This window comes from Argiope bruennichi, chromosome 4 (assembly GCF_947563725.1).
Source record: "Argiope bruennichi chromosome 4, qqArgBrue1.1, whole genome shotgun sequence".
NCBI classification, from domain to species: domain Eukaryota; kingdom Metazoa; phylum Arthropoda; class Arachnida; order Araneae; family Araneidae; genus Argiope; species Argiope bruennichi.
Genome location: NC_079154.1, coordinates 4,196,884 through 4,222,704, shown reverse-complemented (window position 1 = coordinate 4,222,704; position 25,821 = coordinate 4,196,884). Strand labels below are relative to the sequence as shown.

Here is a 25,821-nt window from a genome sequence, read left to right as displayed (position 1 = left end):
CTGTATCTTTTAGCAATCACAGATCTCATAACAAAGATATGTATGCGATCTTCCTGTATGATGTTTACAATGAGATTCTCCTTGATGGAAAACGACGTCCTTCAGTGACGTTCCCAGAGTAAAAATGACTTCCATTTTCTCGCTATATCGTTAGCCGATGAGAATCAGTGCTCAGACTAAAGCCAGATCCTTTTGATTCATGATTCGGAACATCGTATCATCATCACCATTTCAAATTCCAGTTGAAACTATCACATTTATACATAGATTGAAGAGAATCCAAATTGATCGTCGAGCTTAGAGATTGTTTGAGTTCTTGTAAATTATTTTTCTGGAAGCTTTCATTTATGTGACGCCAATGAGCATTGAATCCAATTCTTTGGCACATCTGTACCTCTGACTTCGTGCAGTCGTAGTTACATAGCGGTCTTGACGAAAATTATTACGTTTGTTTGACCTGATACTGATTGTCGGCTAACATTTCCCACATTTTGAATCCTTGCTACGGGATCAGGCACTAAAACATTTCAGAATTCGGGGCACTTCGATTTATGACCATCCGGATTTTAGCATTCAAACGTTTGCTCCTTTCACAAACAATCGAGTTATCAGTTTTGTGCCATCATTCGTTCTATTTAATCGCTCGCAACTTCTCATTTGCATATAAATTATCAGAGACTTGTCAGAGCTCCTTATGTAGAATAATCGTGTTTGTCTCAGTTTCGACATGAGCAAGTATTTCTTCTAGGAAGACGTAAACTAAAATGCTTTGCATAAAGACAAAGTTTCATCTCCGATAAATAATTCCCCACAAAATTATTTCGAACTAATTCACCAATACTAATACACATTTCTTCAACTCACTCATTATGCGTAACATTTAGAGAAGAACCATGTGGGTAAGTGGTGCAAAAAAGTAAAGCTCTAAAACAGAGAGATTGAGTTGGGTTTTTGGATTTTGAATGAATATTTTTGAAGTGAAATTTTAATTAATTTTTTTTTTCATATACTCCAAAATTTGATTCCCAGTTATTTCATTTTGAAGTTAAATTCTGTCTACTGTAGTTTTCTGTATTAAAGCTAGATGTAGATCATTATTCCTCACTATATGTTATCCAAATAACACGTTTCTTTCACCTTTATATTTTTAATTTTAAAATTATTTTCCAAACTTTTAAATGAATGGATATTTTTTCCCGAAAAATATAATTAATAAAAGGTGTCCGAGAAAATGACGAACAAATCATATGCTAGACTTTCTTTTTGTGTCTGGAAAACATGTTATTATAAATAGAAACAATAACGATAAAAATTTTGCCAGCATGCCTTGCCATTTATTTTGATTAAAAATATTTTAAATATAATAAGGTATCATTTTTTTCTTTCCCTTTAAATAAATCTTTTGAGCATTTTGAAAAAAAAGCTTACTCATACAAGTGCTTCAAAATTCTCCAATATTTTAAAAGATAACCACACAAAGGATATTATTATTAAACAAATTTTATAGTCTTTTAGAAAAGAAATTTTTCCAGATTATGAATATTTCACAACGTTTAAATTAGCTTCATAAGAGGATACGAAGTGTTTTTGTAATTTATCTGCCTTTTTTTCTCCTCAGATAAATGCTTCAAGCAGTATTATTACAAAGAATTTTAATAAAGTTTCAAAAAGTTTCTAATATTTGAGATGCTCCAAGAAGTATCTGCCAGAAAACCATAAATATTTACCTAAATTTTTAGTTAGAAAATTATTTCCTAAAATAGTCGATACTATCTTGTATAAAAATTTGAAAAGAAAGCATGCTCTTAAGCTGCTTTTAAACGAAATTTGCTATTAGAGTGAGAACTTCATTATTTTAAAGCTGTTGGTATAAGAATAAAAATCTAATTTATTTAAAAATTTGAAGTAAGTGACGTTAAATATAAAAATGAGAATAGCAGGATAAATCTATAGTTTTAAAGGAAAAATAGAGTTAAGAGAGTTAAGTATTGTTAAATAATGTATTATTAATAAGCAAACAATAAGGAAGTATCATAAGAGCAATGAGGATAATTATGATTGAAAATTTAAATAATTTAAAAGTAATTATTTCAATGAATGTATAAAGAATTTTAAATACAGCATACAGCTGTTTGAAAAGACAGTTGCACATTAACTAATTAAAAACACCACAATTCTGATCAAAGACGGGGAGATGAAAATCGGTCTAAGAAGTAAATAAATTTTTGTTTTATGATGTATGAGCCTTAACAATTTATTCTTTTAAGATTTCAAGAAATACATGCATTTAATTTACGGAAATATTTCCGAAATAAAAGAAATTTTTGAAAATAATTGTTATCTTTAATTTATAGTAAAAAGACGAATTTGAATAATAAAAGATATTTTATTGCTATTATAAATCAAATTTTATTAATCAGATAAAAATTCAAATAATAGACAAACTTTAATTTAAAAAAATGTTATAACTAAGTTTAACGGTTATAATTTTTCCATCCTTAATTACTAAGGAAGGTGAGCAAACTTCTTTTAATTACTTTTGCTCAAAATGCAAATCAAGAGGTTCATTAGATCATTCATTTTTCTTGACATTTCCTCAACTTAAAAAATGATGCAACTAAAGAATGAAATATTTCTTCATCTTAAAGAATGAGAGCAATGATAGTTAACTATGAATTGCTTATAATATAAATACAATCGTATGAAAGAGCAGTGAAACCTTCATTTGATCTTTTTTATACTGCTGAATGCCTTCCCAGCGCAACCTCTAAAATTACAACGCATTCATTAAAAATAATTATTTAGTTAAATTTCTTCAACGAACTATCGTAAAGAACACAGTAAATTATTATTTCACAATAGTATTAAAAATGAACTCAATAAAAGGATAAAAGGAATTTTATTTTTATTTTTATTTGCAGAAAAAAAGAATTTCAGGAAAATGAAATTTTTAAAATGATTTATACGAAGGTTTTTTAGTATATAGATTTAAATAATTTTCCTTATTTACCAGAATATACAACTATTTAATGTCACTTTATTATTTCTTAAATATTTTTTCTTGTGGCACTGGCAGGTGGACTGTTATGCATTTAACATTATCTCAGGACCGATTGATACAAATTAACCAGCGAAATTAGTACTATAAATAATTCCCATTCACATTGGGACACTGTACACTTTAGATATAAATATATAATAAATGGACATTTTGTTTACTTACAATGGTATCTTCACTGTTCATAATGTTCGCGAACATTCAAATCGAAACTAATTGCGAAACCAGATGGAAATAAATAGTAATTCAATAGAAGAAGAAAAAATGAAATGCGACATATAAAATAAAAGCAATGTTAAAAAAAAAAAATAACAGCCATAACATTCAGTTGCGTACAAAATTTTTAAAAACTGTGAGGTAACATGTTAGTAATAACCTTCCATTTCGTCCGTGAAGGAAGAATATAATAAATCAACGAAAAATATAAAATAATAAAAATTGCAGAGCTCAGCTCATTCATCTTTTCAATTTAGTGAAAAGTCAATCAAATGAAAAAAAAAACTTATATCCTCTGCAAGATGCAAAAAGATTTAGCATCCGATAAGCGCACAGATAGAAAGAGTGGGGATATATTTTTACTCCGCTCAACGCTAATGATGGCTATATTTTATATTTCATATATTACTTATGTGCTGAATAACCTTTCCGCTCAATTGGCACGAAGCCTACAGCAAGCAGTAAAGTATTACTGAAATGAAATCTTTTGTATCTCTTACTCAATATATACTAAAAAAAACATTTTGTTTAGCGTTTCAAGTTAAAAGAAAAATTATAATTAAAAATTTATCTATGATTATTAATTAGTCTGGAGCTTATGTTCCGATTAAACTTTTCAATACTAAATTTATGCATGAATAAATGTATGAAACTTTTTTTTTATAGTTTTAAATCCAAAAATATATTTGCATTAAATTCCAAAATTGACAAGAAGTTGAATACGATTGCATTTTGATATCAAATATTGTGTAGAAAAAGGTATTCCTAATACATTCGCATCAACAAAACGCCATTGTTATTCTTTGCAAACACTGTGATGGTGACTGAGGGAAGGGGGGAGGAAAAGTCAAATGCACGGAATTTTCGCAAGTTCATATTGATTATTCTAAAAAAAAGACAATAATGTAAAGAACAATCAATATCCTTTATCAGTAATAATGATAATCTACAAATGTAACAAAAGCAATTTTGTTCTAAAAGTTATTATTTGCTATCAGACATGTAAATAAGGAGGAATATGATTATCAGGAACAGAATAAAAAGAAATAGGAAAGTTGGAATGCGAGTAAACTGTTGAACAAGCCTTACTTCACATTTCTCCTAGAATACCTTTCCTATACTTACTCAAAATTTCATTTAAAAATCACAATTCATAATCTTGACTGTTCTCAATATAATGCACTCCTCCATTGGAAGTGTACTCAAAATAATCAAGAAAAATCGAAGAAAAATAGATAAAATAATAATATAATATTTAAAAGAAAGTCTCTACTCTTTCAGAGATTTGTTGGGGCCCGTTCAAAGAAATCTTAGGTATTTTTGTTCTATGACTGAAAGTCATTGTTATAAAATACTTCGATAATGAAAAATTTACAGTGTCTTTTTAGAGAAAACGTATAATTCCAAATGCCACGATAATTTCTTTTTACTTTCACGCAGACTAATTATACAAAAAAAGCATTGTAACAGTTAAAATAATTCGACCTCCAAATTTAGAAGAATCTCTGGGTTCAGCTTCGAAGTTTCCTGCTTCCGAGTGGTACACTCTGAATGATGTGTGTCGATCTCTCTGTAAATACGATATCTTAAAAAATCTTTAAACCTTTATTTACTGAATTATTTTACCATCAATTTTTCAAATTTATTTTTAAACTATTAATTAAGATTTGGTATAGAATAAACCAAATCCGGAAGGGAAAAAAAATAGGAAGAAGAAAACATTTTTAATTAATTAAAATAATTTAATTAATTAAATTAACGATAAAAGATTTTTTAAATTTTATTTTAACAATGTTATCTACCTCTTTTTATTGGAAATATGTTCTTTCAAATACTGTTAGAAAAATGAGTCTTACTGTAAAGATGTCAGCCGGATTTTAATGGTACTTTAAAGTATCGTTGATAAATAAAGGGTTAAGATAGATGAATGAAATCTGGTATGTTGTTATTAAATCCAATTTGCAGAATTCTCTCTGAAAGAAATCTATTCGCAAGAAGTTTTGTTATCTATCCGAGTGAAAGTAAACTAGATAAGCACAAAATGTAAAGAGATAGATGGATGAAATTTGGTTCACAGTTTTGCATCCAAAATACAGATCCGTATCAAGCTTTGAATAAATCCGCACGGACTGTTGGTTTTCTAACTTTTACGAATGCAAACCCGAAAACTGAAAAACCAAATGACTTAAATAGATGAAATTTGGTATGTAATTTTGTTTCTGTAACTGTAATTATGTTCCATATTTTGGTTTTAGAGAGTCGAAAGAATGATATCCAAAATGCATGCTATATTTATTTTTTCACTATAATTATGCATAAAATGTTGATGTGCGAAACTTGAGGAATAAAAATCCGAGCACTCATGGCTTTTACAGATTTGTCCAAGTTATGTAATTTATTTTATGTGAGGGCCTAGTTTTAGTTAGTTGAGTTATATTAGCAAACCATTTTAAAGCAACACTAGGGCTATTTTGGGACGGACCTCGTACTTCTGAATCGTGGTCAGATGATGAGGAGGAGCCTGAGCTAGCCATTCCCCGTATCAAATCTTCCACACCACACCAGCTGGAGGATGTTTGGCCCTACGTATTTGACACACACCAAGTCCGCTTATACGAGGGTTCTTCGGTGAAATCGGGTATCGAATCTGAAACCCTCCGGCTCCCAATTCGAGACCTCACCACCACGTCACTGCGTCATTATTATTTGAGGGAATTAATTATTAGGGAGTTAGAAAAAAAAATTCTGGAAGATTACTCCGGCTATTTATAAATTACAGTTTTAGTTATTTTATAAATTCTTTATAAAGCGAAGGTACTTCATTAGTTTTGACTAATAACGTAATAACGAAAATAATATGATTATCGAATTTTTTCACTCCACAATTGATAAAGGATCTAATTGAAGCATAGGTTATATTACACAGTTAATATTAAGAAAGTTCAAATATCCTGAACTCCAATTATTCTTTTTAAACTTATAAAATGTAAATAAAATATGCGGTGGTCTCACGCATCTCAAACACGTCAGTTTGCCGACTGAGAACAGGGCAACAACTGTAATTGTTCCCACTAGTGGAGGGATGGTTGCGTTGTGAAGTTGTTGTTGTTCGAAATGAGTCTCTAGGTGGATGAAAATGTATTCGTGGCACTTGCAAAGAAAAGCAAAGTTTTAAGAGAGTCACAGAATAATGTTGAGGAAGAAATACTTAGCCAAAACTAAATAAGGTTATTATTGTTATGAAAGTTTGTGAGCTCTGTATATAAAGATTGATCTAAGTTAAAAGATTGGCGTTTGCTATGCATAATTCATTGGCGTTTTTTATTCATTTTATTTGGAATCATTTATAAAGAAAAAAATTAGACCCCAAGAACAAATTTGAAGCGCTGCGTTGAATTGGGATGAAAACAGTTGGCTTAAAAGTTTAAATTAAAGATCGGTTTATGTAACCGTCTAAAACTTAAGTGAACATTTTAACATAGAAATAAATTTTGAGCGATTGAATTTCATTTTTCACTGAATTGTCATATATTTTCAATTCATTTATTGCCTTTATAATCCAAATTTTAGTTATTACTTTTTTTACGAATTTCCTTCTTTATTTCATAAAAAATTGCTAATTTGTATTTTTCTTGTACATATTGTATCATGGGCATTTACAAGGTAACACGGCAAGCAGCCAAATGCAAGATGTATCGATTTATTTGTGGAAGTTATACATTCCTTTATATCAGCCATGTTTTCCGTGTTTTCATTTTAAATAATCCCACACGGAAAAATGACAAGGAATGAGGTAAGGCGAACGGTCTGCCCATTTCATAGGAAATGCACTACTGATTATAAAGTCTTTTGTAAAAAGTTGTTTCAAATTTACTACATATGCTATTTAATAAGATGATTTTCTTCTGTCTTAATAATAGTGACAAAAATGTAGGCATTCACGATGTTGTAAATTTGAGATAAGGCAATAATATAATACTGTTCGTTAGCATTGACGAAGGCTTCTTATCGTATTCAAAATAAAAAAATAATAAATAAATAAACTCTGTTCTTAATAAATGATGTGTTAATCCCCCTTCCCTACCTCATTAGTTACTTTTGAAAAATACAAAGCAGCCTCTTGGACCATGTGAGGAATTTCGAGCACCGAAATATAGCAATTTTGTTTAGTAAGGCTATCATTTATCATTCCATAAGATATATTCCAAGGCTATAATGCGTCGTCTGCTACCAAGAGAGTTAAGATCAACAAAGTTCAAGCAAGCTTCTGTATTTCTGTCAAATAATTCTTCAATTCGAGTGAATTTGTGAGGATAACGTTTCAACAATTGGTACATTATTCTTCATGACATCTCCACTGTCCCAGGTACGGTTTGAAAACAGCAATAGCTTCGTTATCATTTTACGCATTGGTTTGCTATCGCTTCCAAGTGACATTTCAAAAAATGTAAACATTGAAAAACACGTATCATTTCATTCAAACCTACGATTTAATTGCATCTTTTCTCATCCCCTTTACTTTTTGGCAATGTAGAATAAACACTTCCAATTTTCGAGTAATAGATTTTAATAACCAATGCAAGATTTACATTTAATACTGTAAGAAAAAAAATGTCAAAATAATACTTTCCTGATATAAAGTACTCCTGTATCTCATGCATACGGAGTTGCCACCTACTATTATTGGCTCCAGATAATGATAAATTATTGTATATGTAATCTGAACTACGGCAAACCGATCCACGCTCTACTAATAAATATGGTGGCATACTCCATATGGAAAAGATTTACAAGTCTCTCATATTAGAAAAAAAATATTTTTAATTTGGTCACTTTCTTCTATTTTTATTCATATATTTTTCTCATTTAAATTTCAGTGTATGCATAAATCCTACTCCATTATTAAAAAATTTCAAATTAAATAAAGGTATGTCGAATTTTCTACAAGTGAAATATTTCCCTTTATAAAGACATTATCTTTTTTTTCGTTTCGTAATGGACAATTCTAGTTTTGAATTACCGAATCAGAATAATATTCATTAATGTAGTTTAATCATATGGAAATTTCCATGATAGTCTACACTAGGTAGTTTCATTAAATAAACGTCTAAAATTAATTTTTAATTCCCTGTTTTCATTTAACAGAACGTTACTCTTGTTTGCCCTGTCTTAATGTTATAAAGTCATTTAAAAATTTCCACACTACAATTTATAAGACATATTGTTTCCCGACAATTTTGAAATGTTCTTCAATAAATAAATTTTATACTATCAGATAGTTTATAACAGAAACATGTAAAATGTAAACTAAAATAATAAATGGATTGAAATAAAAATAAAGTTTCTAATTACAAAGTTATACAAATTCATATGCAAGGGACTTGAAATCATTAAAATTGTTAATGATGTATTTAAAATTCTATTTTGCATAATGATAAAGCTTTTTGAGGTTTAACCCCTTTAAAAACATATGATGCTCAGATGTTTATAAAGACTATTTTTATGTCATCAAATTGAGCAATCTCTACTAATATAAATATCAAAAAACATTGTGGGAAATTTCACAAGTAATGGTTCTCGAAAGGATATTCAAATAATCTGCACTACAATTTACGACGAGTTGCAGCTTATTTTTATATGGCTCTGAATTTTTTTACTCCCTTTTTCTTCTCCTTTAAAGCTTGCTGATCCTCACTGGATGGTACCAAAAACGCAGTGAATATTATCAAGCGAATAAAAAGAAACAATCATTTCCATTTTCTTAATATATCATGCAATACACGCTTTTCAGGTATATTCCGGTAAGAAACGAGTAGGGGAAAAAATAAAACAATATCCACCAAAAATACTAAGCACATCCCATCTATCACAGCTCCCGGAACGCATTAAAATTTCACTTCTGCCTCTGAGAAAATTTTCTTCCTGATTTTCAAAACTACAAAAATGTTCTTTTCTTTCTCTTTTTATTAATTCTGTTCTTTTTGTTTTTCATTCCTGCAAGAATAAATGTACCTCTCCCTCTTTAGGGTCTGGTGAGAGAAAAATGGCTTTCCATGATAATGTCCCGCAGAGTTGTTTTTGTTCTTTAATGAACCGTAAAATATGAAGTAATGTGTTTTTTCTCCCCGTCCGTCTGACTGATGATCAGGGTGAAGTAAAATGAATTGCATTACGGATTGTAAATGATAAGCAATGTGTCTTCTAGGTTGAAGAATTTTACGTTTTTATAAAACTCTTACTTTTATTGAAAGCAAACATTAAGTTTCTTAAACTTATTTGCTTATGGTCTCAGTGAAGATATTCATTTCCTGGAAAATGGCTTATGTCTAGATTTACGGAACTGCGTTACCTCTAAATTTTCTCAGTTTATAAATATAATCATCCGTTTATTTGATCTTAAATATAATAATTAAAACTATTTAAATCTAATACATTTTTTTAATTTGTAGTCTTTGGGAGGGGAAATGATATGCCTCTCTTCAAAAACTTTCAAACGGATTGTCTTTTAGTTCTATAACTATTGAAAAATGAACGTTTTTTTTCCCTCTCTTTGCATCAGAAAAAACTAGGCGAAAACAAATATCATAAAAAGAATAATAAGTGATAAGTAAAAATTAGCTAAAAATATTATGCTAGCCATTTTTTTGTTAAATAAGCACAGAAATAAGAATCTAATGTGCTTATTTATTTTAATATTAATTCTTTTAAACAAGAATAAAAAGTTCAAGAATCTAATATGAAAAAAATTATTTTAAATTCAATTTTTTTAATTAAAACTAATTAAAAAATTTGAATATTAAAATCTTGGCAGCCATTTCTTTGCAAACACTTATTTCATCGAGTCAAAAGAACCATTACTCTTATAAATTCATTTTTAATGATAAAATTATTCAACAATAATAAGAGAATAAAGCAATATTTAACGTGTGTCCAAAGACATCAATATAAAAAATGAGAAAAATCCTCAAACCTACGATGCACAATCCACCAGTACTTTCTAATGCTATAAGCTTATTAAAAGAAAATGCTGTAACCGTTCAAAAAATTGACATCGAAATTTTGATGAATCTTTTCCGTCATCACGCTTCAACTTGTAAAATATTTTTTAAATTATATCTGATCTGCCTTTCGGTCTTTTGTGTGAAAAAAAAATAGTTGAAAAATGCAAGAGGAATAAAGAATGCTGATGTGGTTAAACACCAAAATTGCAGATTTCTATCAATTTCTGGATTTGTACTGAAAATATGTCAGTTTAGTATACTGATATAAGGACGATAGCAAATTTTAAAATAATGCATTGAAGCAGATGAATGACATTAGATAGATATTTTAGATGTGTGAATAAATGTGAATGAAATCCACATTTAGATTTTGACCGTCAGATGCTCTGTCTGATCATACATATGTAAAAGGAATAGCTCAAAATTGCAAGTATGTCGTCTTGAGATCAAATCCGTATGAAGTTTCAAAGCCAATTCTTTATCTGGAAGATGCCCCAAATGATTTCTCGTATTTTAGTTTGAAATTAAATATAAAAATTAACTCTAATAGTAGAAGTATTTCAGAATGAATTTACTGGTTATAAATGTAATACATTTTAACTGTATAAAATAAATTTAGCATATATTAGATGCGTCATTTATCCCCCAGCAATATCTTTTATAAAAGTATTTTTTTATCGGACACATAAAAAAAAACAGTGAATGTGTTTTATTATGTTAGCGTTCATCAAAATAAGCATTCATTAACTTCCTTTCTTTTAATTTTTTTTACTTACTTCAGTTCAAATTACAGAAAGAAAAAAGAAAGAAAAAACCTTTCTACTAAACATGATGTTTGTAACCAGATTTCTATATACTTTCTTTTATAAAACTAATTCCTGAACTGTTTATTAAAAGTGCGCCTTTTTACAATCAGTGTGGTTTTTTAAAAAATGCAAATTTCTTCCAAAATAAACATTTTAGTTCATTGAAATTAGTTGAGAATATATTTTTTCTAGCCTTAAGCAATTTCGTTCATTTTTTTTATTTTTACGGATCTAAAAAAATCATGTTTAATACATTTAATTTTGTATATCATAAAATAAAAGTGCAAGAATCTCAAATGGGCCAAGGACCCTGCAGATGATAAATAGATGAACAGATAAACAGATGAACGCAGTTTTAAGAACAAAGAAAATACTTATGTTTTTTAATGCATCTCCCATATCATTTCAAAAATGTATTAAAATAATTAAACATAGTCTTTGCATAATATAGCTTTAATAAAATATACGTACTTTCTATATAACAAGAATATATATATATTGTTAATCTGTGTTGCGGCTTCCCAGCATAGTTGGTTCCATAGGAGGTTCCAGAACTTGGCGACGAATTTGATGACTTTGGCGCCAAAATAGATTATACTCGAAACAATCAGAATTTTCCCGATCCGTCCAGTAGGAACCGAGATACGCCTCGAACGTTCCTGATTGGTTGAGAGGCTTCTAGTCCCGCCTCCTGAGACCTATAAAAGAAGCAACCTGCAGCTGCCGGAGGAGGGCAAGTAGAGTAGTCGGAAGCGACGGTGAAGAACTGGTCTTCCAGAGATAAGCGGAGCAGCGACGGAGTGAAGCTAGTGCTGAACTAAGCTGTGCGCTACTGTCTGCAGTAGAGTCTTGTTGTATGCTGCTATGCTGTCATATGCTGCACGTCTCGGTTGAAGATAATCGTCTTCTGTGCTGCATATAGTTGTCGTCTTTGTGCTGTCCTGTGTGTCTTCGTGTAAATAAACGTCGTTGTTTCATTTTCTACTGCCGTCTGCTGATTGAGTGTTCTCCACACCACATAACTTCCACTATCCAAGCGAACCCCGGGAAATTTCGTAACAATATATATATATATATATATATATATATATATATATATATATATATATATATATATATATATATATATATATATATATATATATATATATATATATATATATATATATATATATATATATATAATATTTTTACTCCTATATCATATGTTTGATACGTTCTATGTGTGTAATCCATTATATATATTGAATGAATTAGATGAGCTGAAATTCAGAATATCAATAAATGCCGTTTTTAATGCATTGGAATTCAGAGTTAAAAGCATAAACTGTTTATAATGTTTTTAAATTTAAGACAATTGAAGATATGGGGGAAAATAACAAAGTTTAGAATGTATAGAATAATAGAAAATTTTTTTGTTGAACCATTTTTTAAATAAAACAACAAATAACTATAATCATTTATGTGCAATCCTTATATTCACTGCAATATATTCCGAAATATTTATATTTTTTGCATAAAATTATTAAATTCACAATATTTGTAATATGCATTAGTTTGTGATATTTCTCATTTATTTTCAGCACACTTTTTTATCTGTATTACATTTGAAAGAATGAGATTTTAAAGCCTTTTATCACTCATTTTCAATGTACTTTAATTCTGAAATTCTTTATTGTTGTACGTTTCGAATGGTAATACAATAATTTAACATTATCAGATTATACTCATAAATTCATTGATGAAATGAATCCAATCGGTAATAAAATTTGATAAATAAATTGATATCAAGATCTCATAATATTAATAGAAATGAATTACAAATTCTATATTAGAAAAAGGCAATACTTAAAATGAAAAAGAAATATTCTTTAATACATTAAAAAAATGTTTTTTTTTTTCAGTTTTTATTTTTTTTTTTAAATTTTATGCTGTAATTTTTAACATTTCTGAAGTGGATCCCCTCTTAATGTTATTCCTAATGTTTTGGCGGCAAAACTATAATATGTAATTATTTCTAATTAATGAAGCAAATGCTATGCTCGGGATTTTTAAATGTTACGTTCCGGAGATATTCAGCAACACAGCAAGGATGAAAAGAAGTTTCATTTTTATCTCCCTTTATGCGAAGATGTTTATTTTATTCCTCGGCTGATGTGTAATTACTATCACTGTTCATCTTCTTCCCTTTCTTTAGGAGGAGGAAAAGTCCAGAAAAATGAATGAATCGCTTGGTTTACATTTTAAGCGAGAGCAATTAAGTGACATTCTCTTCTTCCTTATTGACTTCGAGAAGGGAGAATTGCATCATGGAAATTGCTTTTACACGCTGCTTTCGCGTAAATGTTGATTCAAATGTGTGAATGGCTGGATTTTTAAGTGTAATACTTTGCAAGAAACAAATGAACGTTTAAAAAAATTTTTTGAAACATTGAGAGTGTCGAGAATTATTATTGAAACATGAAGACATTCTCTTTCATGAGCTAATATTTATACGAAACAATATTGCTTTCAATTGTACTTGGACAATTTTAATATCTTATCTTGCACGTGTTAAATGTTTAGAATGCATACTTCTTTTGTTTTCTTCACAATATTGATCATCATAGAGTCTGTTAATGTCCATTGATTTTTTTCTTACTATAATGTTTGTTCCTTGTAAAGTGAAGTAAACAAAGCATGAATTTTATCCATGAACTTCTCAAATAGCAATCACATAAAGCATTGAAACTATTTAATGATTCACATAATTATTAATTTTCGTAATTCCCCCATATGATTCAAAATCTCTGACATACCTTCGATCAGTCTTAAAAGTTGTCACTCTGGACACGGTTTTCTTAGAAATAGGTCGAGGAAGAATAAAGAATTAACTCAATAGTTTTTTTCTTCAGTTTTTTTAATAACATTTACGCTTATATAAAAAATTGGTATTCTGCGTTTTTATAAAACTACATTCGAATTTCGTCCAACGTAATCTTTCCATACTTGTCCAAAGAACTTGTGAGTGTGTCACAATCGTTTGGAGCCGCGGTGGCCTGATGGTAAAGTCTCGGCTTCAGGAACCGGAGGACTTCTGATTCGAGACCGAATTCCACCAAAGAACCGGGTCTGGTGCACGCTAAATCCATCCGAGCCAAACGTCCTCTCGCTGGTGTTGTGTGGAAGCTTGGATGAAGGGGGTGCCAGCTCAGGTGTCATTTTTGTCATCTGACCGTGTTTCAAAATGACGAGACCCGTCTCAAAATAACCCCAGTGTTTCTATAAAACAGGACGTTAGAATAACTAACTGAACTAAAGTCACAATTGTTTACTATGGATGTTACTTCTACACGACCTTTCTTCTTTTCAATATGTTTTATTTTTCATTATTCTTCGTATTGCAAGATAACGGAGAGGCAAAAAATTTTTCTTCAACCCACATCTGATATATTCTGATCATAAATTTAATTGATATAATTCATTAATTTTCGATAACTGTAATGCGAATTTCATTCTTTTACAATTGTGACTTTCACTTAATCCGAGGCACATTTATAATGAATCTACTCTAACTATATAAGGAATATATAGTATATGAAATTATTCTGAAAAACATTTTGGTAAGTTGATTTTACATCCTTCAATAATTTTGATATAAATATTTTTAAAATTCCTATAGATTTATTTAGACCGTTTCTTTTGAAATTGGGGCAAGTCCTTATATAAACTTTACATGGGCCATATATAAATAAGGTCCTTATTTCTAGAAAATTAGAGATTAATGTATTTGTCAAATTAAAAACACAAATTTCTTATATCTGATAATGTTTCTATTAATTTATCAATGTATAATTTGATAATTATAAATTTCTTTCAGACAAATTTAACTAAAATATAATTCAGTGTCCCAGAAAGGTAGAATAAATTTTTATTTCCCTGTGTATTGCAGCTAGGCATATATTTCCAATTATAAATTTACGTTAAATGAGGTGGAGAGTTGAGTGAAAACATTTTTGCTTCCTTAGATAGCGATTATAAAGGGATAAAAAAATTATGTGAGCTTATAACAAAAAAAATGATTACAATTTATTTCCTATATTCATCTATTCACAAAGTATTACGCTTCTATATACATAATTTGTAGAGGTATAGAGATATGCTAATTTTTGATATTTAGAGGGATTAATCGCAATTTCAAAGTGAAGCATTTATTTCAGAAATGCATATTTATTAAAATAGAGAAAATCTATCTTCTGAAATAATTGGTCTCCTAGTATATCATTCAATTATCTAAATTTTAAACAAATTTACTAATCACGCCTAATGTTGTTCACTTTGATTGATCAAAACTTTCAATTTCGACTTTACAAAAAAAAAAAAAAAAGTCATTAGTGACACTGAATGTGTAATATATTCCAGATAAGTACCAGAATATCGAGTAAGAAAATATTCTTTTTTGTTCCGCACTTGTTCATTTTCTAACAGAATGGGATATTCAGTAACAAAAATGCTTGAATGTGTTGACTATTTATGCTGTACGTAATCGTAATGCCGATTTAGTTGTTGAAGAATATAAATTTCATTTTCCTAATTTGTGGCATATTTCTAGAATGTGTGTTTACGGATTGGTTTAGCATTACAAACTTCAGGGTTCTTACTTTTTTAGAAAGGAACTGAGGAGAAAAGGCATTATACGTGTAAAGCAAAAATCAATATTTTGGCATATTTTTCAAATTATCCTCATTCTAGAGTACGAATAATCAGCCCATATCTCAGCTTTTGAAATCCGATGGTACATTGATTATCTCATCGTAATAAATGACAACTAAACAGTATTCGTGAAATCCATGGACAGTTACTTGTGCAACTATCAGACTGACCTCCAGAATTTTGATATTGGGCCCTACTTAAGCAAAATTAGATCTTCCTTTTCTGGTCATTGCAATTTGGATACAGCTTTAATTGAGATAAAAACCTAAATCCACTAACTATCACTTCAGAAACGGTAAAATTCCATTCTTTGTACAAAACGTTCAATGTCAGTTATAATTTTCCATAAATGTGTATTTGTAAAAACTTTTATGTTGGCTCCATTTTGTACAACACTATGCTAATGGTGACATGGGCTTTAGGTTAAACTAAGGAACGAATTAACTTTGACAGTGCACACTCTTGATTTTTATGACGAATAAAAAAAATGCGTTTTTAAATCATAAATGATGATTGCATATGCTCTAAGTAATGCTAAAATAATGCACCTTTGTATAGTTGTCGAAAATGTGGATTTTGAAGAAGTTTTCAAACCCTTCAATGAATGCATTATCTGACCAATTTTTAAAATTGAATAAAAATTTAAACACGTATTGCTATTTTATGATTTTATTTTTTACTAACCATTCATGATGTGTATATTAACATTGAAAATGACGATGAAAGGCTCTCTCAATCCCCGGTCAGAAGTATGGATAAATGATCTACGTTAATAAATTTGCCCTTTAATATCTGAGTAAGTTTTACAGATAGGATCATGGAACTTTTCATCCTTTCTGCAGAAACCGAACTATTTTCAGATATTTATGTGCCTTATTTTACGAAATAAATTAAAAATATACATCTAGTTGTAATAGTTAAAGAAATAAATACTTGTTCCACTAATTTGGATGCTTTTTATATTCATGGGCTTTAAATAGATTTAAACCATAATTATTTAATCGTGAAAATCATTTATGAAAAATTAAATATCTCTTAAAATGTACTTTGTATTAATCCAGTTTTGTTTACAAATAATAACAATGAAATAAAATAGTAGTAATATTTTTGTTTTAAATGATAATTATATTTATATATTGTTAAACTCAAGGTCGATATTAATTTATTCCATTTCCTTACTTGTATCACTATCTGATATTAATATGAAATTAACTATTTTTGGGAGGAAAATAAAATAAGTAATCTTCGATACTTAAAAAATGGAACAAATGTAAGCACGTGACCTTGACACTCATGTCTACGCAAATTGGATTTATACCACTAACATAAACAATCGCTATGCCATTTATTTCATTACTCTTTATTGAAATGAATAAAGTATTGTCATTTTTAAGATATAACATATTAATTATTTAACGTCGTAAAAATACATATGCAAATTTAAAAAAAAAAAAAACGACTTATTTAAATATGCTAGAGCTCAAATCTTTTTTTTTCTGGATTGTTATTTTTAGAGCTCGGATCTTTTTAAAATTGTAATATATATTTTATAAATTATGAGGAAATTTACAGTTCCTCATCATACGATGGTACGATGTAACATTAATGTAATGTAACATTATTTAATGATTCACTACATTATCATCTCCGTTTTCACCGAAATCAACGGATACACCATGGCACATACACGAGAGTTTCTACCGAGTTTCAGTATAAATTTTAAAGCAATAAAAAACTTATATAGAATTTCAATTACATCTTTTAATATTTAGCATGAAGTATTTACGAAAAAAAATCAGGATTAATGTTCGACAAGGTAATTGTATCGAAAAGTATGTGTTTCGGAATAAAAAAATCTGATAGAATAAAACATTCCTTTTTATATTGCATGTTGACTTTTTATTCCAACATAAATTATTCAAAATATTGTTTTGAATGAATCAAAAATAAACCACCGAATATTACTTATAGAATATATAATCAGTATAGTATTGAATACTACACTTGAAAATATATTTTCTTATGTATTCAAATTGCACAAATGGACTAAGCAATATTGTAAAATATTGTGTAATTTCCATATTATCCTACAATAATATCTAAAAGTCATGTAATAAACTAAAATATTCAGTTCCAATTGGAATATTACGCACAAAACGTATAATTCGAAGCTAATAATCGAATCAGTCAAAAGAACGAACTGCTTTAAGCCAATATGACCACTATTCAAAAAAAAAAAAAAAAAAAAAAAAAACGTTAGCACCAAAAATAACAGCTTTAAGGAAAATGAATAATTTAACACTTATTATATTTAAAATAATCCGATTTTTTTTTAAGTTGTCGAAAAAATTATCAAATGAACTCGAGGAATCAGAAAGTGAGAAAAAGAGCATTCCTTATCATTTCTTCCTTTTAAAAAATGCAGAAATAAAAGAAAAAAAAATACAATCCAACCATTTTGAAAGAAAATAATGCCTTCTGCATTAAAAGCCAATTAAAGAATAAAGATTTGATTATTCTCTTTCTCCGACGAACAATGGTATTTTTTTAATGAAAAAATTTTTCACATTTCTTTTCAGAAAAAAAAATATCAGCCAAGTTAATTGACTTCTATTCAAAAAGTCTGGATACAAGAGAAAGTTCATTTCTTTTTCTTTTTTATATAGTTTTCCACTGCAGAAATGAATTACTTTTTTTTTTTGTAAACTTTCGTTTTAAATTTTGTTAGTAACGTTAGTTACAATATAAGAAGAATTTTTCCGAAATAGTTTTTATAAACTATTTTTCTCATTTCATAAACATAAATATGACAAATCTATGAAAAAATATTTTTTAAACGAATGAATCAGCTTCACTTGCAGGGCCAGTTATTCAGATTCTTGGAAGAAAAAAAAATGAATTTTTCTTTAAGTTAATGAATGAAAAAATAAAAATAAATGCTAGAATTCATGTTTCTAAATAATTTAAAGAATTTAGAACATAAATTAACATTTTTTTACAGAATATATTATTCCATATAAGCAATATTACAAGGGGTGTTCAAATGAATAGGTACGAAACGACACTGTGGGTATAAATGAAGACTTTATTCAAAGTATATACCATAGACCTAAGCACAACTATCTCGTTGATTAACAAGCCGAAGGATTCCTTGTTCCCAGAATTCCTGTGGCCGTGACGAGACCCAGTCCTTCACATCGTCCTTGATTTCGCCGTCCAAAGTCCGTTACTTGTTGAATTCCTCGACCACAGAACCATTAACCAACTTTGCGAATACCTTCAGTTTTATGTTGCACTCTGAGGAAACGTTAAGATAAAGTCTGCGATTAGATTGAAATGAAGACAAACTATTTCAATAGATTAAAGCGCGCACTACACGATGCATCGATTCTCGGCTCGAATATTTGATTCAACATTTGAGTCAAATGATGTATCAGCTGCGAAGATGTTTCTACTACAAGATATGATGAAAGTTTGATCTAATCAAACTAGGTCTAACGTTTGACAACTTAAGTAGCTAGTGTATTGCGGAAAAAGAAGTCGTATTTGTTGCCACATTGCGGTATTGGCATTTGCGAAACGTTAATTAAAAGAGACATAAAAAAATATTTTTTCCTCAGATAATCGCTGGGAAACAAACTCGTACAGTGTAATCGTGGATTCATACAAACGAATAGTTTCGAATGTTCGATACTTCTTTCCACTCGAGCGTAAAACACCAACAGCCATCTTAACATCTACGAACGCGACTGTTCGAAGTTTAAAGCTCGTAAATCGAAAACCAACCACAGCACTGAAATTATCAAGAATCCACCTTTGTAAGGTGCTCGTATCTTACTGTAGCACTAGCTTTAGATAACCACATTTAGAATGTTTGTGGACTATAGAACGCTTATAAATGGTTACAAACATGCTAGGCACTATATAGCGTGAAGTGCACTATCGCATGGTTCTTATTATTGTAAACCGAGAAGGAAAATGTAGGCTAGTTATTCAGTCCTCAAACAAACCTTTAAATATTCTTTTTAGTATTGTATGCAGATTTTTTCTTTCTGTAATTGTTGACAAAGAATATACAGTCTATTGCAAGCAGTGTTTATGACATTTATCATTAAAATGAAGACCAACGTGTCATTTCAGTAGATTCAGATAACCACATGCAGAATATGCTTAAAAACAGACTGTAAAAAACAGATAAATGACTCAAACACGCTACTCAGTATCTAGCGTGAAATGTCCTGCCGCATAGTTATAAATCAAGGAATAAAAATTAGGACAATTATTACACACGAAAACAAAATTTTATATATTTTTATATTCAAATTCAATTTAATTTTTTTTCTAATTTTAGTTATTTGCATGATATTATAGTCACATTATAGTCATCCGTAGCCGCGACAACAGTTTTGAATACCTCTGTATAAATAGTGAATATAAGCAGTGCTTTCAAATGTCGCTATGGTACAAAGCATTCAGTAAAGAGAGGCTTAGCACTTGTGAAATACCGCTTTTTAACATATTCAAAATTCAGTCATCCTTGATGCAAAGTTAATCAATAAGTGACAAGTTAGAGAGTCATAAATTTCTGCCAATGCCTACCTAAAACGTTAATTATATCAACTAATTAAAGTTTAATACTATCCGAACAGAAATTCAATTATGTGGATTAATGACTCTCTGACCTTATCTGTCGATCATCAGAAATTATTCATCTGAGAACATCGATTATCTGAATAAATGAGGGTTTGACCACCGAGGGAGCAGCAACTTATTCTAATTTCATTATTTAAATGACACGTTGATATAGGTGGCCCATTGTATAAATAATTTTTTAAATGTCAACACCACATATCGAATTTCATTCATCATGATTGTTGTGCTTTTGATTTATTACATTTCCTACACATGAATGAGACATCAGAGGGTGATGTGCATGAAATATATGCTAAATATTGCCTAGCTTTGTAAGTTTTCCAAACTAATATGTTCATTTATATATAGTGGACAAACAGATGGATACTCTTTTATTAAATTTCGTAGAAAATATGACAAATTTAGTTACAATAACTTCCCGTTTCAAAGCAACACTAGGGCTATTTTAGGGCGGACGTAATTTTGAGTCATGGTCAGATGACGAGGAAGACACATGAGCTAGCATCCCCTCTTCAAACTTCCACGCCACACCAGAGGGAGACGATTGGCCTCGACAGATTTAAATTGCAACAGACCCTTTGATGACCTTTGATGGCGTCGGATCTCGAACCAGAAACCCTCCAGTTCTGATGCCGAGACATTACCTCAAGGACACCGCGGCGAGAGAATTGGACAAGGTTATGAAATTTTAACGTAAAAAAACACAAACCAGATTTCAAACTACTAGATTATTGCATATATGAATTTTCGGTTTTTCAAGTAACTGAATGGGATTCCAGAAATGTTTTTTTCGGAAGAATCATGGCAACTACAATATTTAATTTTCGTATTTCTCGCATAAAAAAAAAATGTTTTCTAGTTCTTTTATGCCTGCATGAAAATTTTTCGTTCTTTCTTTTTATCAAAATATCATTTCTGGCAATTTAAAACTTTTTTTCATGTCATTTTTCTTCCCGAATTAGTAATTGCCATAGGTTAAACAACCTTTGAGCTCAAGAAGTCCATCAATCCATAAAAATCGGTGACGAGTATTAATTCATCACTGATTCATTGATATATCTCAAGACACATCAAAGATAAATGCCTATTTTTTTTTTAAATCTATATTCTAATTTTAATTGCATTTTTATGTAGGAAAAAATATTCTCTACTGTTGAAGGAATATTTAAAAATACTTTTTTAATCAAAATTAGAATAAAACCATCTTTATTTGATTAAAAAAACATCTGAATATGTAAGACAGCCTCGTTTGAAAGCCTTCTGAAATGAGAAGAAAACAAACCGACATCCTCTGTTTCCGTTTTAACTCGGTGCTAATAATAACTGCCTTACTTCCGAGATTAACTAGGCTAACCACAATCTTTCATTTTGCAATTCCGTTGCCTAGCAACGCGCTATGACGTCGATGACTTACTACTCCATTCATCACACTTGAAAGCATATATGAAGGAAATTTCAGAATACGTTAGTTTTAGAAAGTTACTAGTTACTGCGAAACAGAGAAAATGTTTAGCATATTTGAGAGCCTTTGTGCTGGAAATGAAGGTTTTAGTTTGTAGCTAGTTTCACTTTCCGACTTTGTAAAAATTTTTGAAAAATTGGTGTTCGGTTTTCTACTAAATAATTAACAGATTGTTCTTACGTGAATGTAAGTAACTGAATAATTAATTTAAATATGACAGGTTTTAAGATTATTCATTCGGTTTTTACTGATTTTTATATGAAATATAAAATAAAAAATTACAATAAATATCGAAAATTCGACATTGAGAAGTTGATTAATCTTCATGTTTAACAGTTCGAATAAACTAACTAAAGTCTAATAATGAAAATTTTCTTCATAACTTGCCCAAATTTCCATTATTACCATAATTGGCCAATATGAGTATTGTTTAAAAAAAATCCATCCAGTGGATGCAAAGTGAAAAGTTTATCAGGTTCAGTAACAGATAAAGACGCTTTATTCCACACGAAACACAAATAATAAAATACAAAAGAACCATGCACAAAACAGCACTTGCAGCAACATACAAGAAGCAAATCCTTGTTAAACAAACGCAACAACAGGAAGCTCTCGGAGAGAACTCGCTGGAGATCAACAATCCAAATGAAGAATTTCCACGACTGATCCTGCTCGTAATTCGACTCATTTTGTACGTCTCTGTTTTTAACGCTTCCGTTGCAGGACATCGAATGCTCTAGAATACAGTCTTGGAACTCGAACTGGCGGAAGAATCTCCGGATATTCGGGGTCCTTCATTTCAGGTCGAATATCGTTAACTCGGAATCCATTCAGCAGATATTACATAATAATGGATTAAATTCTATAATATTCGTAATTTGTGCTTTGTTTATCTAAGAAACACAGCTCAGAATGATAAAGCATGTATGTAATTATTTTTAAAAAGTTATTTGTAAATAGCAGAAACTCTAAATTTACCACTTTTCTATTTTTCAATTGAAATATTAATTACTTATTATATTTCTCCTACTAATTGCAAAGTGACACTGATTTAAGTTCAGTTACGTTGGGATAGACTTCCATGAATCTGAAAAAAAAAATCAAATGTCAATTCAGAATGAAAAGGCAAATCAGTCACCGGTTCTTGGACCCAATGCTTCAGGTAAGAGATATGTGTGATACCGTAGGAACCGAGGCGTAGAGCAAGCGCAGGCATATGAACTCTCAGTCTCCTTAAAATCTTAGTCCCCTTACACACACTTTTGAGGGAGGTATGAACCTGCTTTTTTATTTGGTAACTTTTCGAATAATAAATTTAGAGTTTTTGTTTTTAAACATTAATCGTAACAAAGAAAATTAAAAAGTGTGTACATGGAAATATTTCAAATGTTAAGTTGTAGGTCTAAGAAATCACAAAATTCCTCTAAGGGTATTTTAGTAGTGCTAATTCCCGTTTATTATTTTTAAGAGCAAATGTGTCAATCAAGAACGGGGAAAACAAGATACGGAAAGTTTCTATTGGTGATTAGAGAGTAGGCAATTTCGCTCCATGTGAATGTGACAACCTGATGATTTAACGGTACAAAATCTGCATCAGCTCTTATCAGAGAAATAAATTGTACTAGAATTAACTGTTGTCGGAGCCTGGGGAAACGATTAAAAATGTATCATATGTGCTCTCATCTATATCAGCTAATAATAAAAAATTATTTATGAAAGACCATTATTTTAAGCAATTTGATAATGAAATAAGTAAGAAATGTATCTTTTCTGATGTATAAAACCTCATGCGGATAATAGAATTATCGGTATTTCATGCCTACTTTTTTTTTTCTAAAATGTTTCCTAAATCTTCTTTTTCTTCTAAAAAACATAAAATGAATTATTTTTCTAATGTAAAAAATGTGTGATACCATCAATTCCATTCAACCTATCATTTCCATTTATCATTACAATACTCAATTTTATGACTTCTATTCCGTGAATTTTCTCCTCGTAGTTTTTATTTCGTGATGTATTTTTGAACAATATATACTCAATATTTTTATTTCCTTTCAGGTTATTGAGATGTAATCTCTTTACTATTTCTTCGGCATTCTACTGGAATTTAATATTTCATAGAGATGAAACTCGTTATCAAGTTTGGAAAGATATTTTGGCCAACATGACATCATTGCTGTAGGAGAAGCAGGTGTCGCCATCTAGAATGATGAAAACGAAATATCATTTGTTCCATGGCTTAAAACTATGGTAACAGAATGGGCTCACATCATGGACAAAAGGTAAAAAGAAATGTCAATAAATCCTCATTTAAATATTTCTTTTTCTGTAATATAACTTAGAGTGCGCATGTTTTCTTTTTCTTATCTTTCCTTAAAACTAATGAAACAAGTTGTGTGAAGATATGACACAAGCTCGGAATATTAGAAAAACCTGAATTTTAAAAAAATAATGAATCCTGGCAAACATAAACATTAAGGAATAATATAAAAATAAATAATTAAAAGTGGAAATAAATAAATATTTTCTCAAAAATGCTGTAGATCTAAAACATATTGAAGAATTATAGCATAAAAGAAAATTTAACATTCTCAAGAATAATAAATTTTGATTCCGGAAACGATGAAATTCTCATTTCCTCAGAAACGTGTTATGTCTGGTTGTTGTATTTTTATTTTGATAACGTCAAGTTTTGAATCCATAAGCATAGGATTGTGGCATGGGTCTTATATAATTGAATCACCAGCATATTCCCAAAGTGACAATTTAGCCAGTATCTATCTACAAGCTTTCATACCGATATCAAATGGCAGTTTTTTTTCTTCACTTTGGATTTATCTCCCAACTTCTTTGATGGAATTGGCTTTTAAAATATCAAACCACAAAAGCATAAGCCAATATTCTATTACCTTTCACCCCTACAAACTTCTAATAAAAAAATCAATTTGGGTTAGCTTTCTGATTTTGAAACGAAAAAAGAGTTTCTGTGTCCCAGATATTAAAAATGTAAAAAAAATCTGAAAAAAATCAATATTTTAAAAAAATCATAATTATGAATTAGCTTAATATCCACCTGTCAGAAATCTTACATCACTTAGGATAGGTTGAATGGGTGTGGATCTTTCAATTCTTCGTGTAAACAAACTTGTTATATTCAGATTAATAAGACTCGTATTTAAAATGGCACATGATTTTCATTTTAGAGTTGCATTAACGAAATAGCTTTTCAAAAGTATATGAATTTTATTATTTTTAACTTAAAATTTTGGAAACTACTTTGATATTTAGATTTAAGTTCTGCAAAACTTTAATTTATTAATATAATTACTTTTCAGAACAAGAAATGAACTAGGTGGGAAGGGGCTGTTATCTAAGATTTTTTAAGAAAATTTAACGAGAACATTAGAACAAAAATTTATAACAATAAAATGCCGAAATCGTGTGACATTACTGAAAATATGGATAAGTTAGAAGTATTCATATAATTTACTAAAAAAAACTATAACATGAATTGGGGATGTTAATTTTTCATCTCATTAAATTGTTTACTTTCTATTGAATAAATTTAAATGAGTTTGTATCCCATCATTTTCTGAATCTTTTGTGATTAAATAATTTTAAATCTGTATAATATGCTCTGAAGATTTGAAAGAAAATTTAGTTATAGATTAATAATTTAGTTAAAAGGCAGTCCAGTAACGGGGGAATCGTTATTAATAAAAGGATTCCCTGAATATGAATTGAAGTCTTGTAACAAGGATGAAGTCCCAGCTTATCACCCACTCCCTAATGCAAACAACACCAGTTGCGCATGGTGGTTTTTGACTAAGAATTGCAGATTAAAGCTCTAGGAAAAGAAAGAAAGAAAAACATGAGATAGAAGTATAAATTTTGTATGCGAAATTTGGAAAAAAAAAAGATATAGATTTTTAG

At 29.5% G+C, this 25,821-nt stretch overlaps 1 protein-coding gene across 1 annotated transcript in view; it reads left to right on the top strand.

The window, feature by feature from the left end:
* LOC129965482 (rap guanine nucleotide exchange factor 4-like) overlaps window positions 1–25,821 on the top strand; it is a 612,559-nt gene that overhangs the window by 373,750 nt on the left and 212,988 nt on the right. Inside the window, exon 3 of the mRNA XM_056079391.1 lies at window positions 23,947–24,170. Coding sequence (XP_055935366.1) covers window positions 24,136–24,170 — 35 coding nt within the window. The 5' untranslated portion in view covers window positions 23,947–24,135. The remainder of the gene's footprint in view (window positions 1–23,946; window positions 24,171–25,821) is intronic.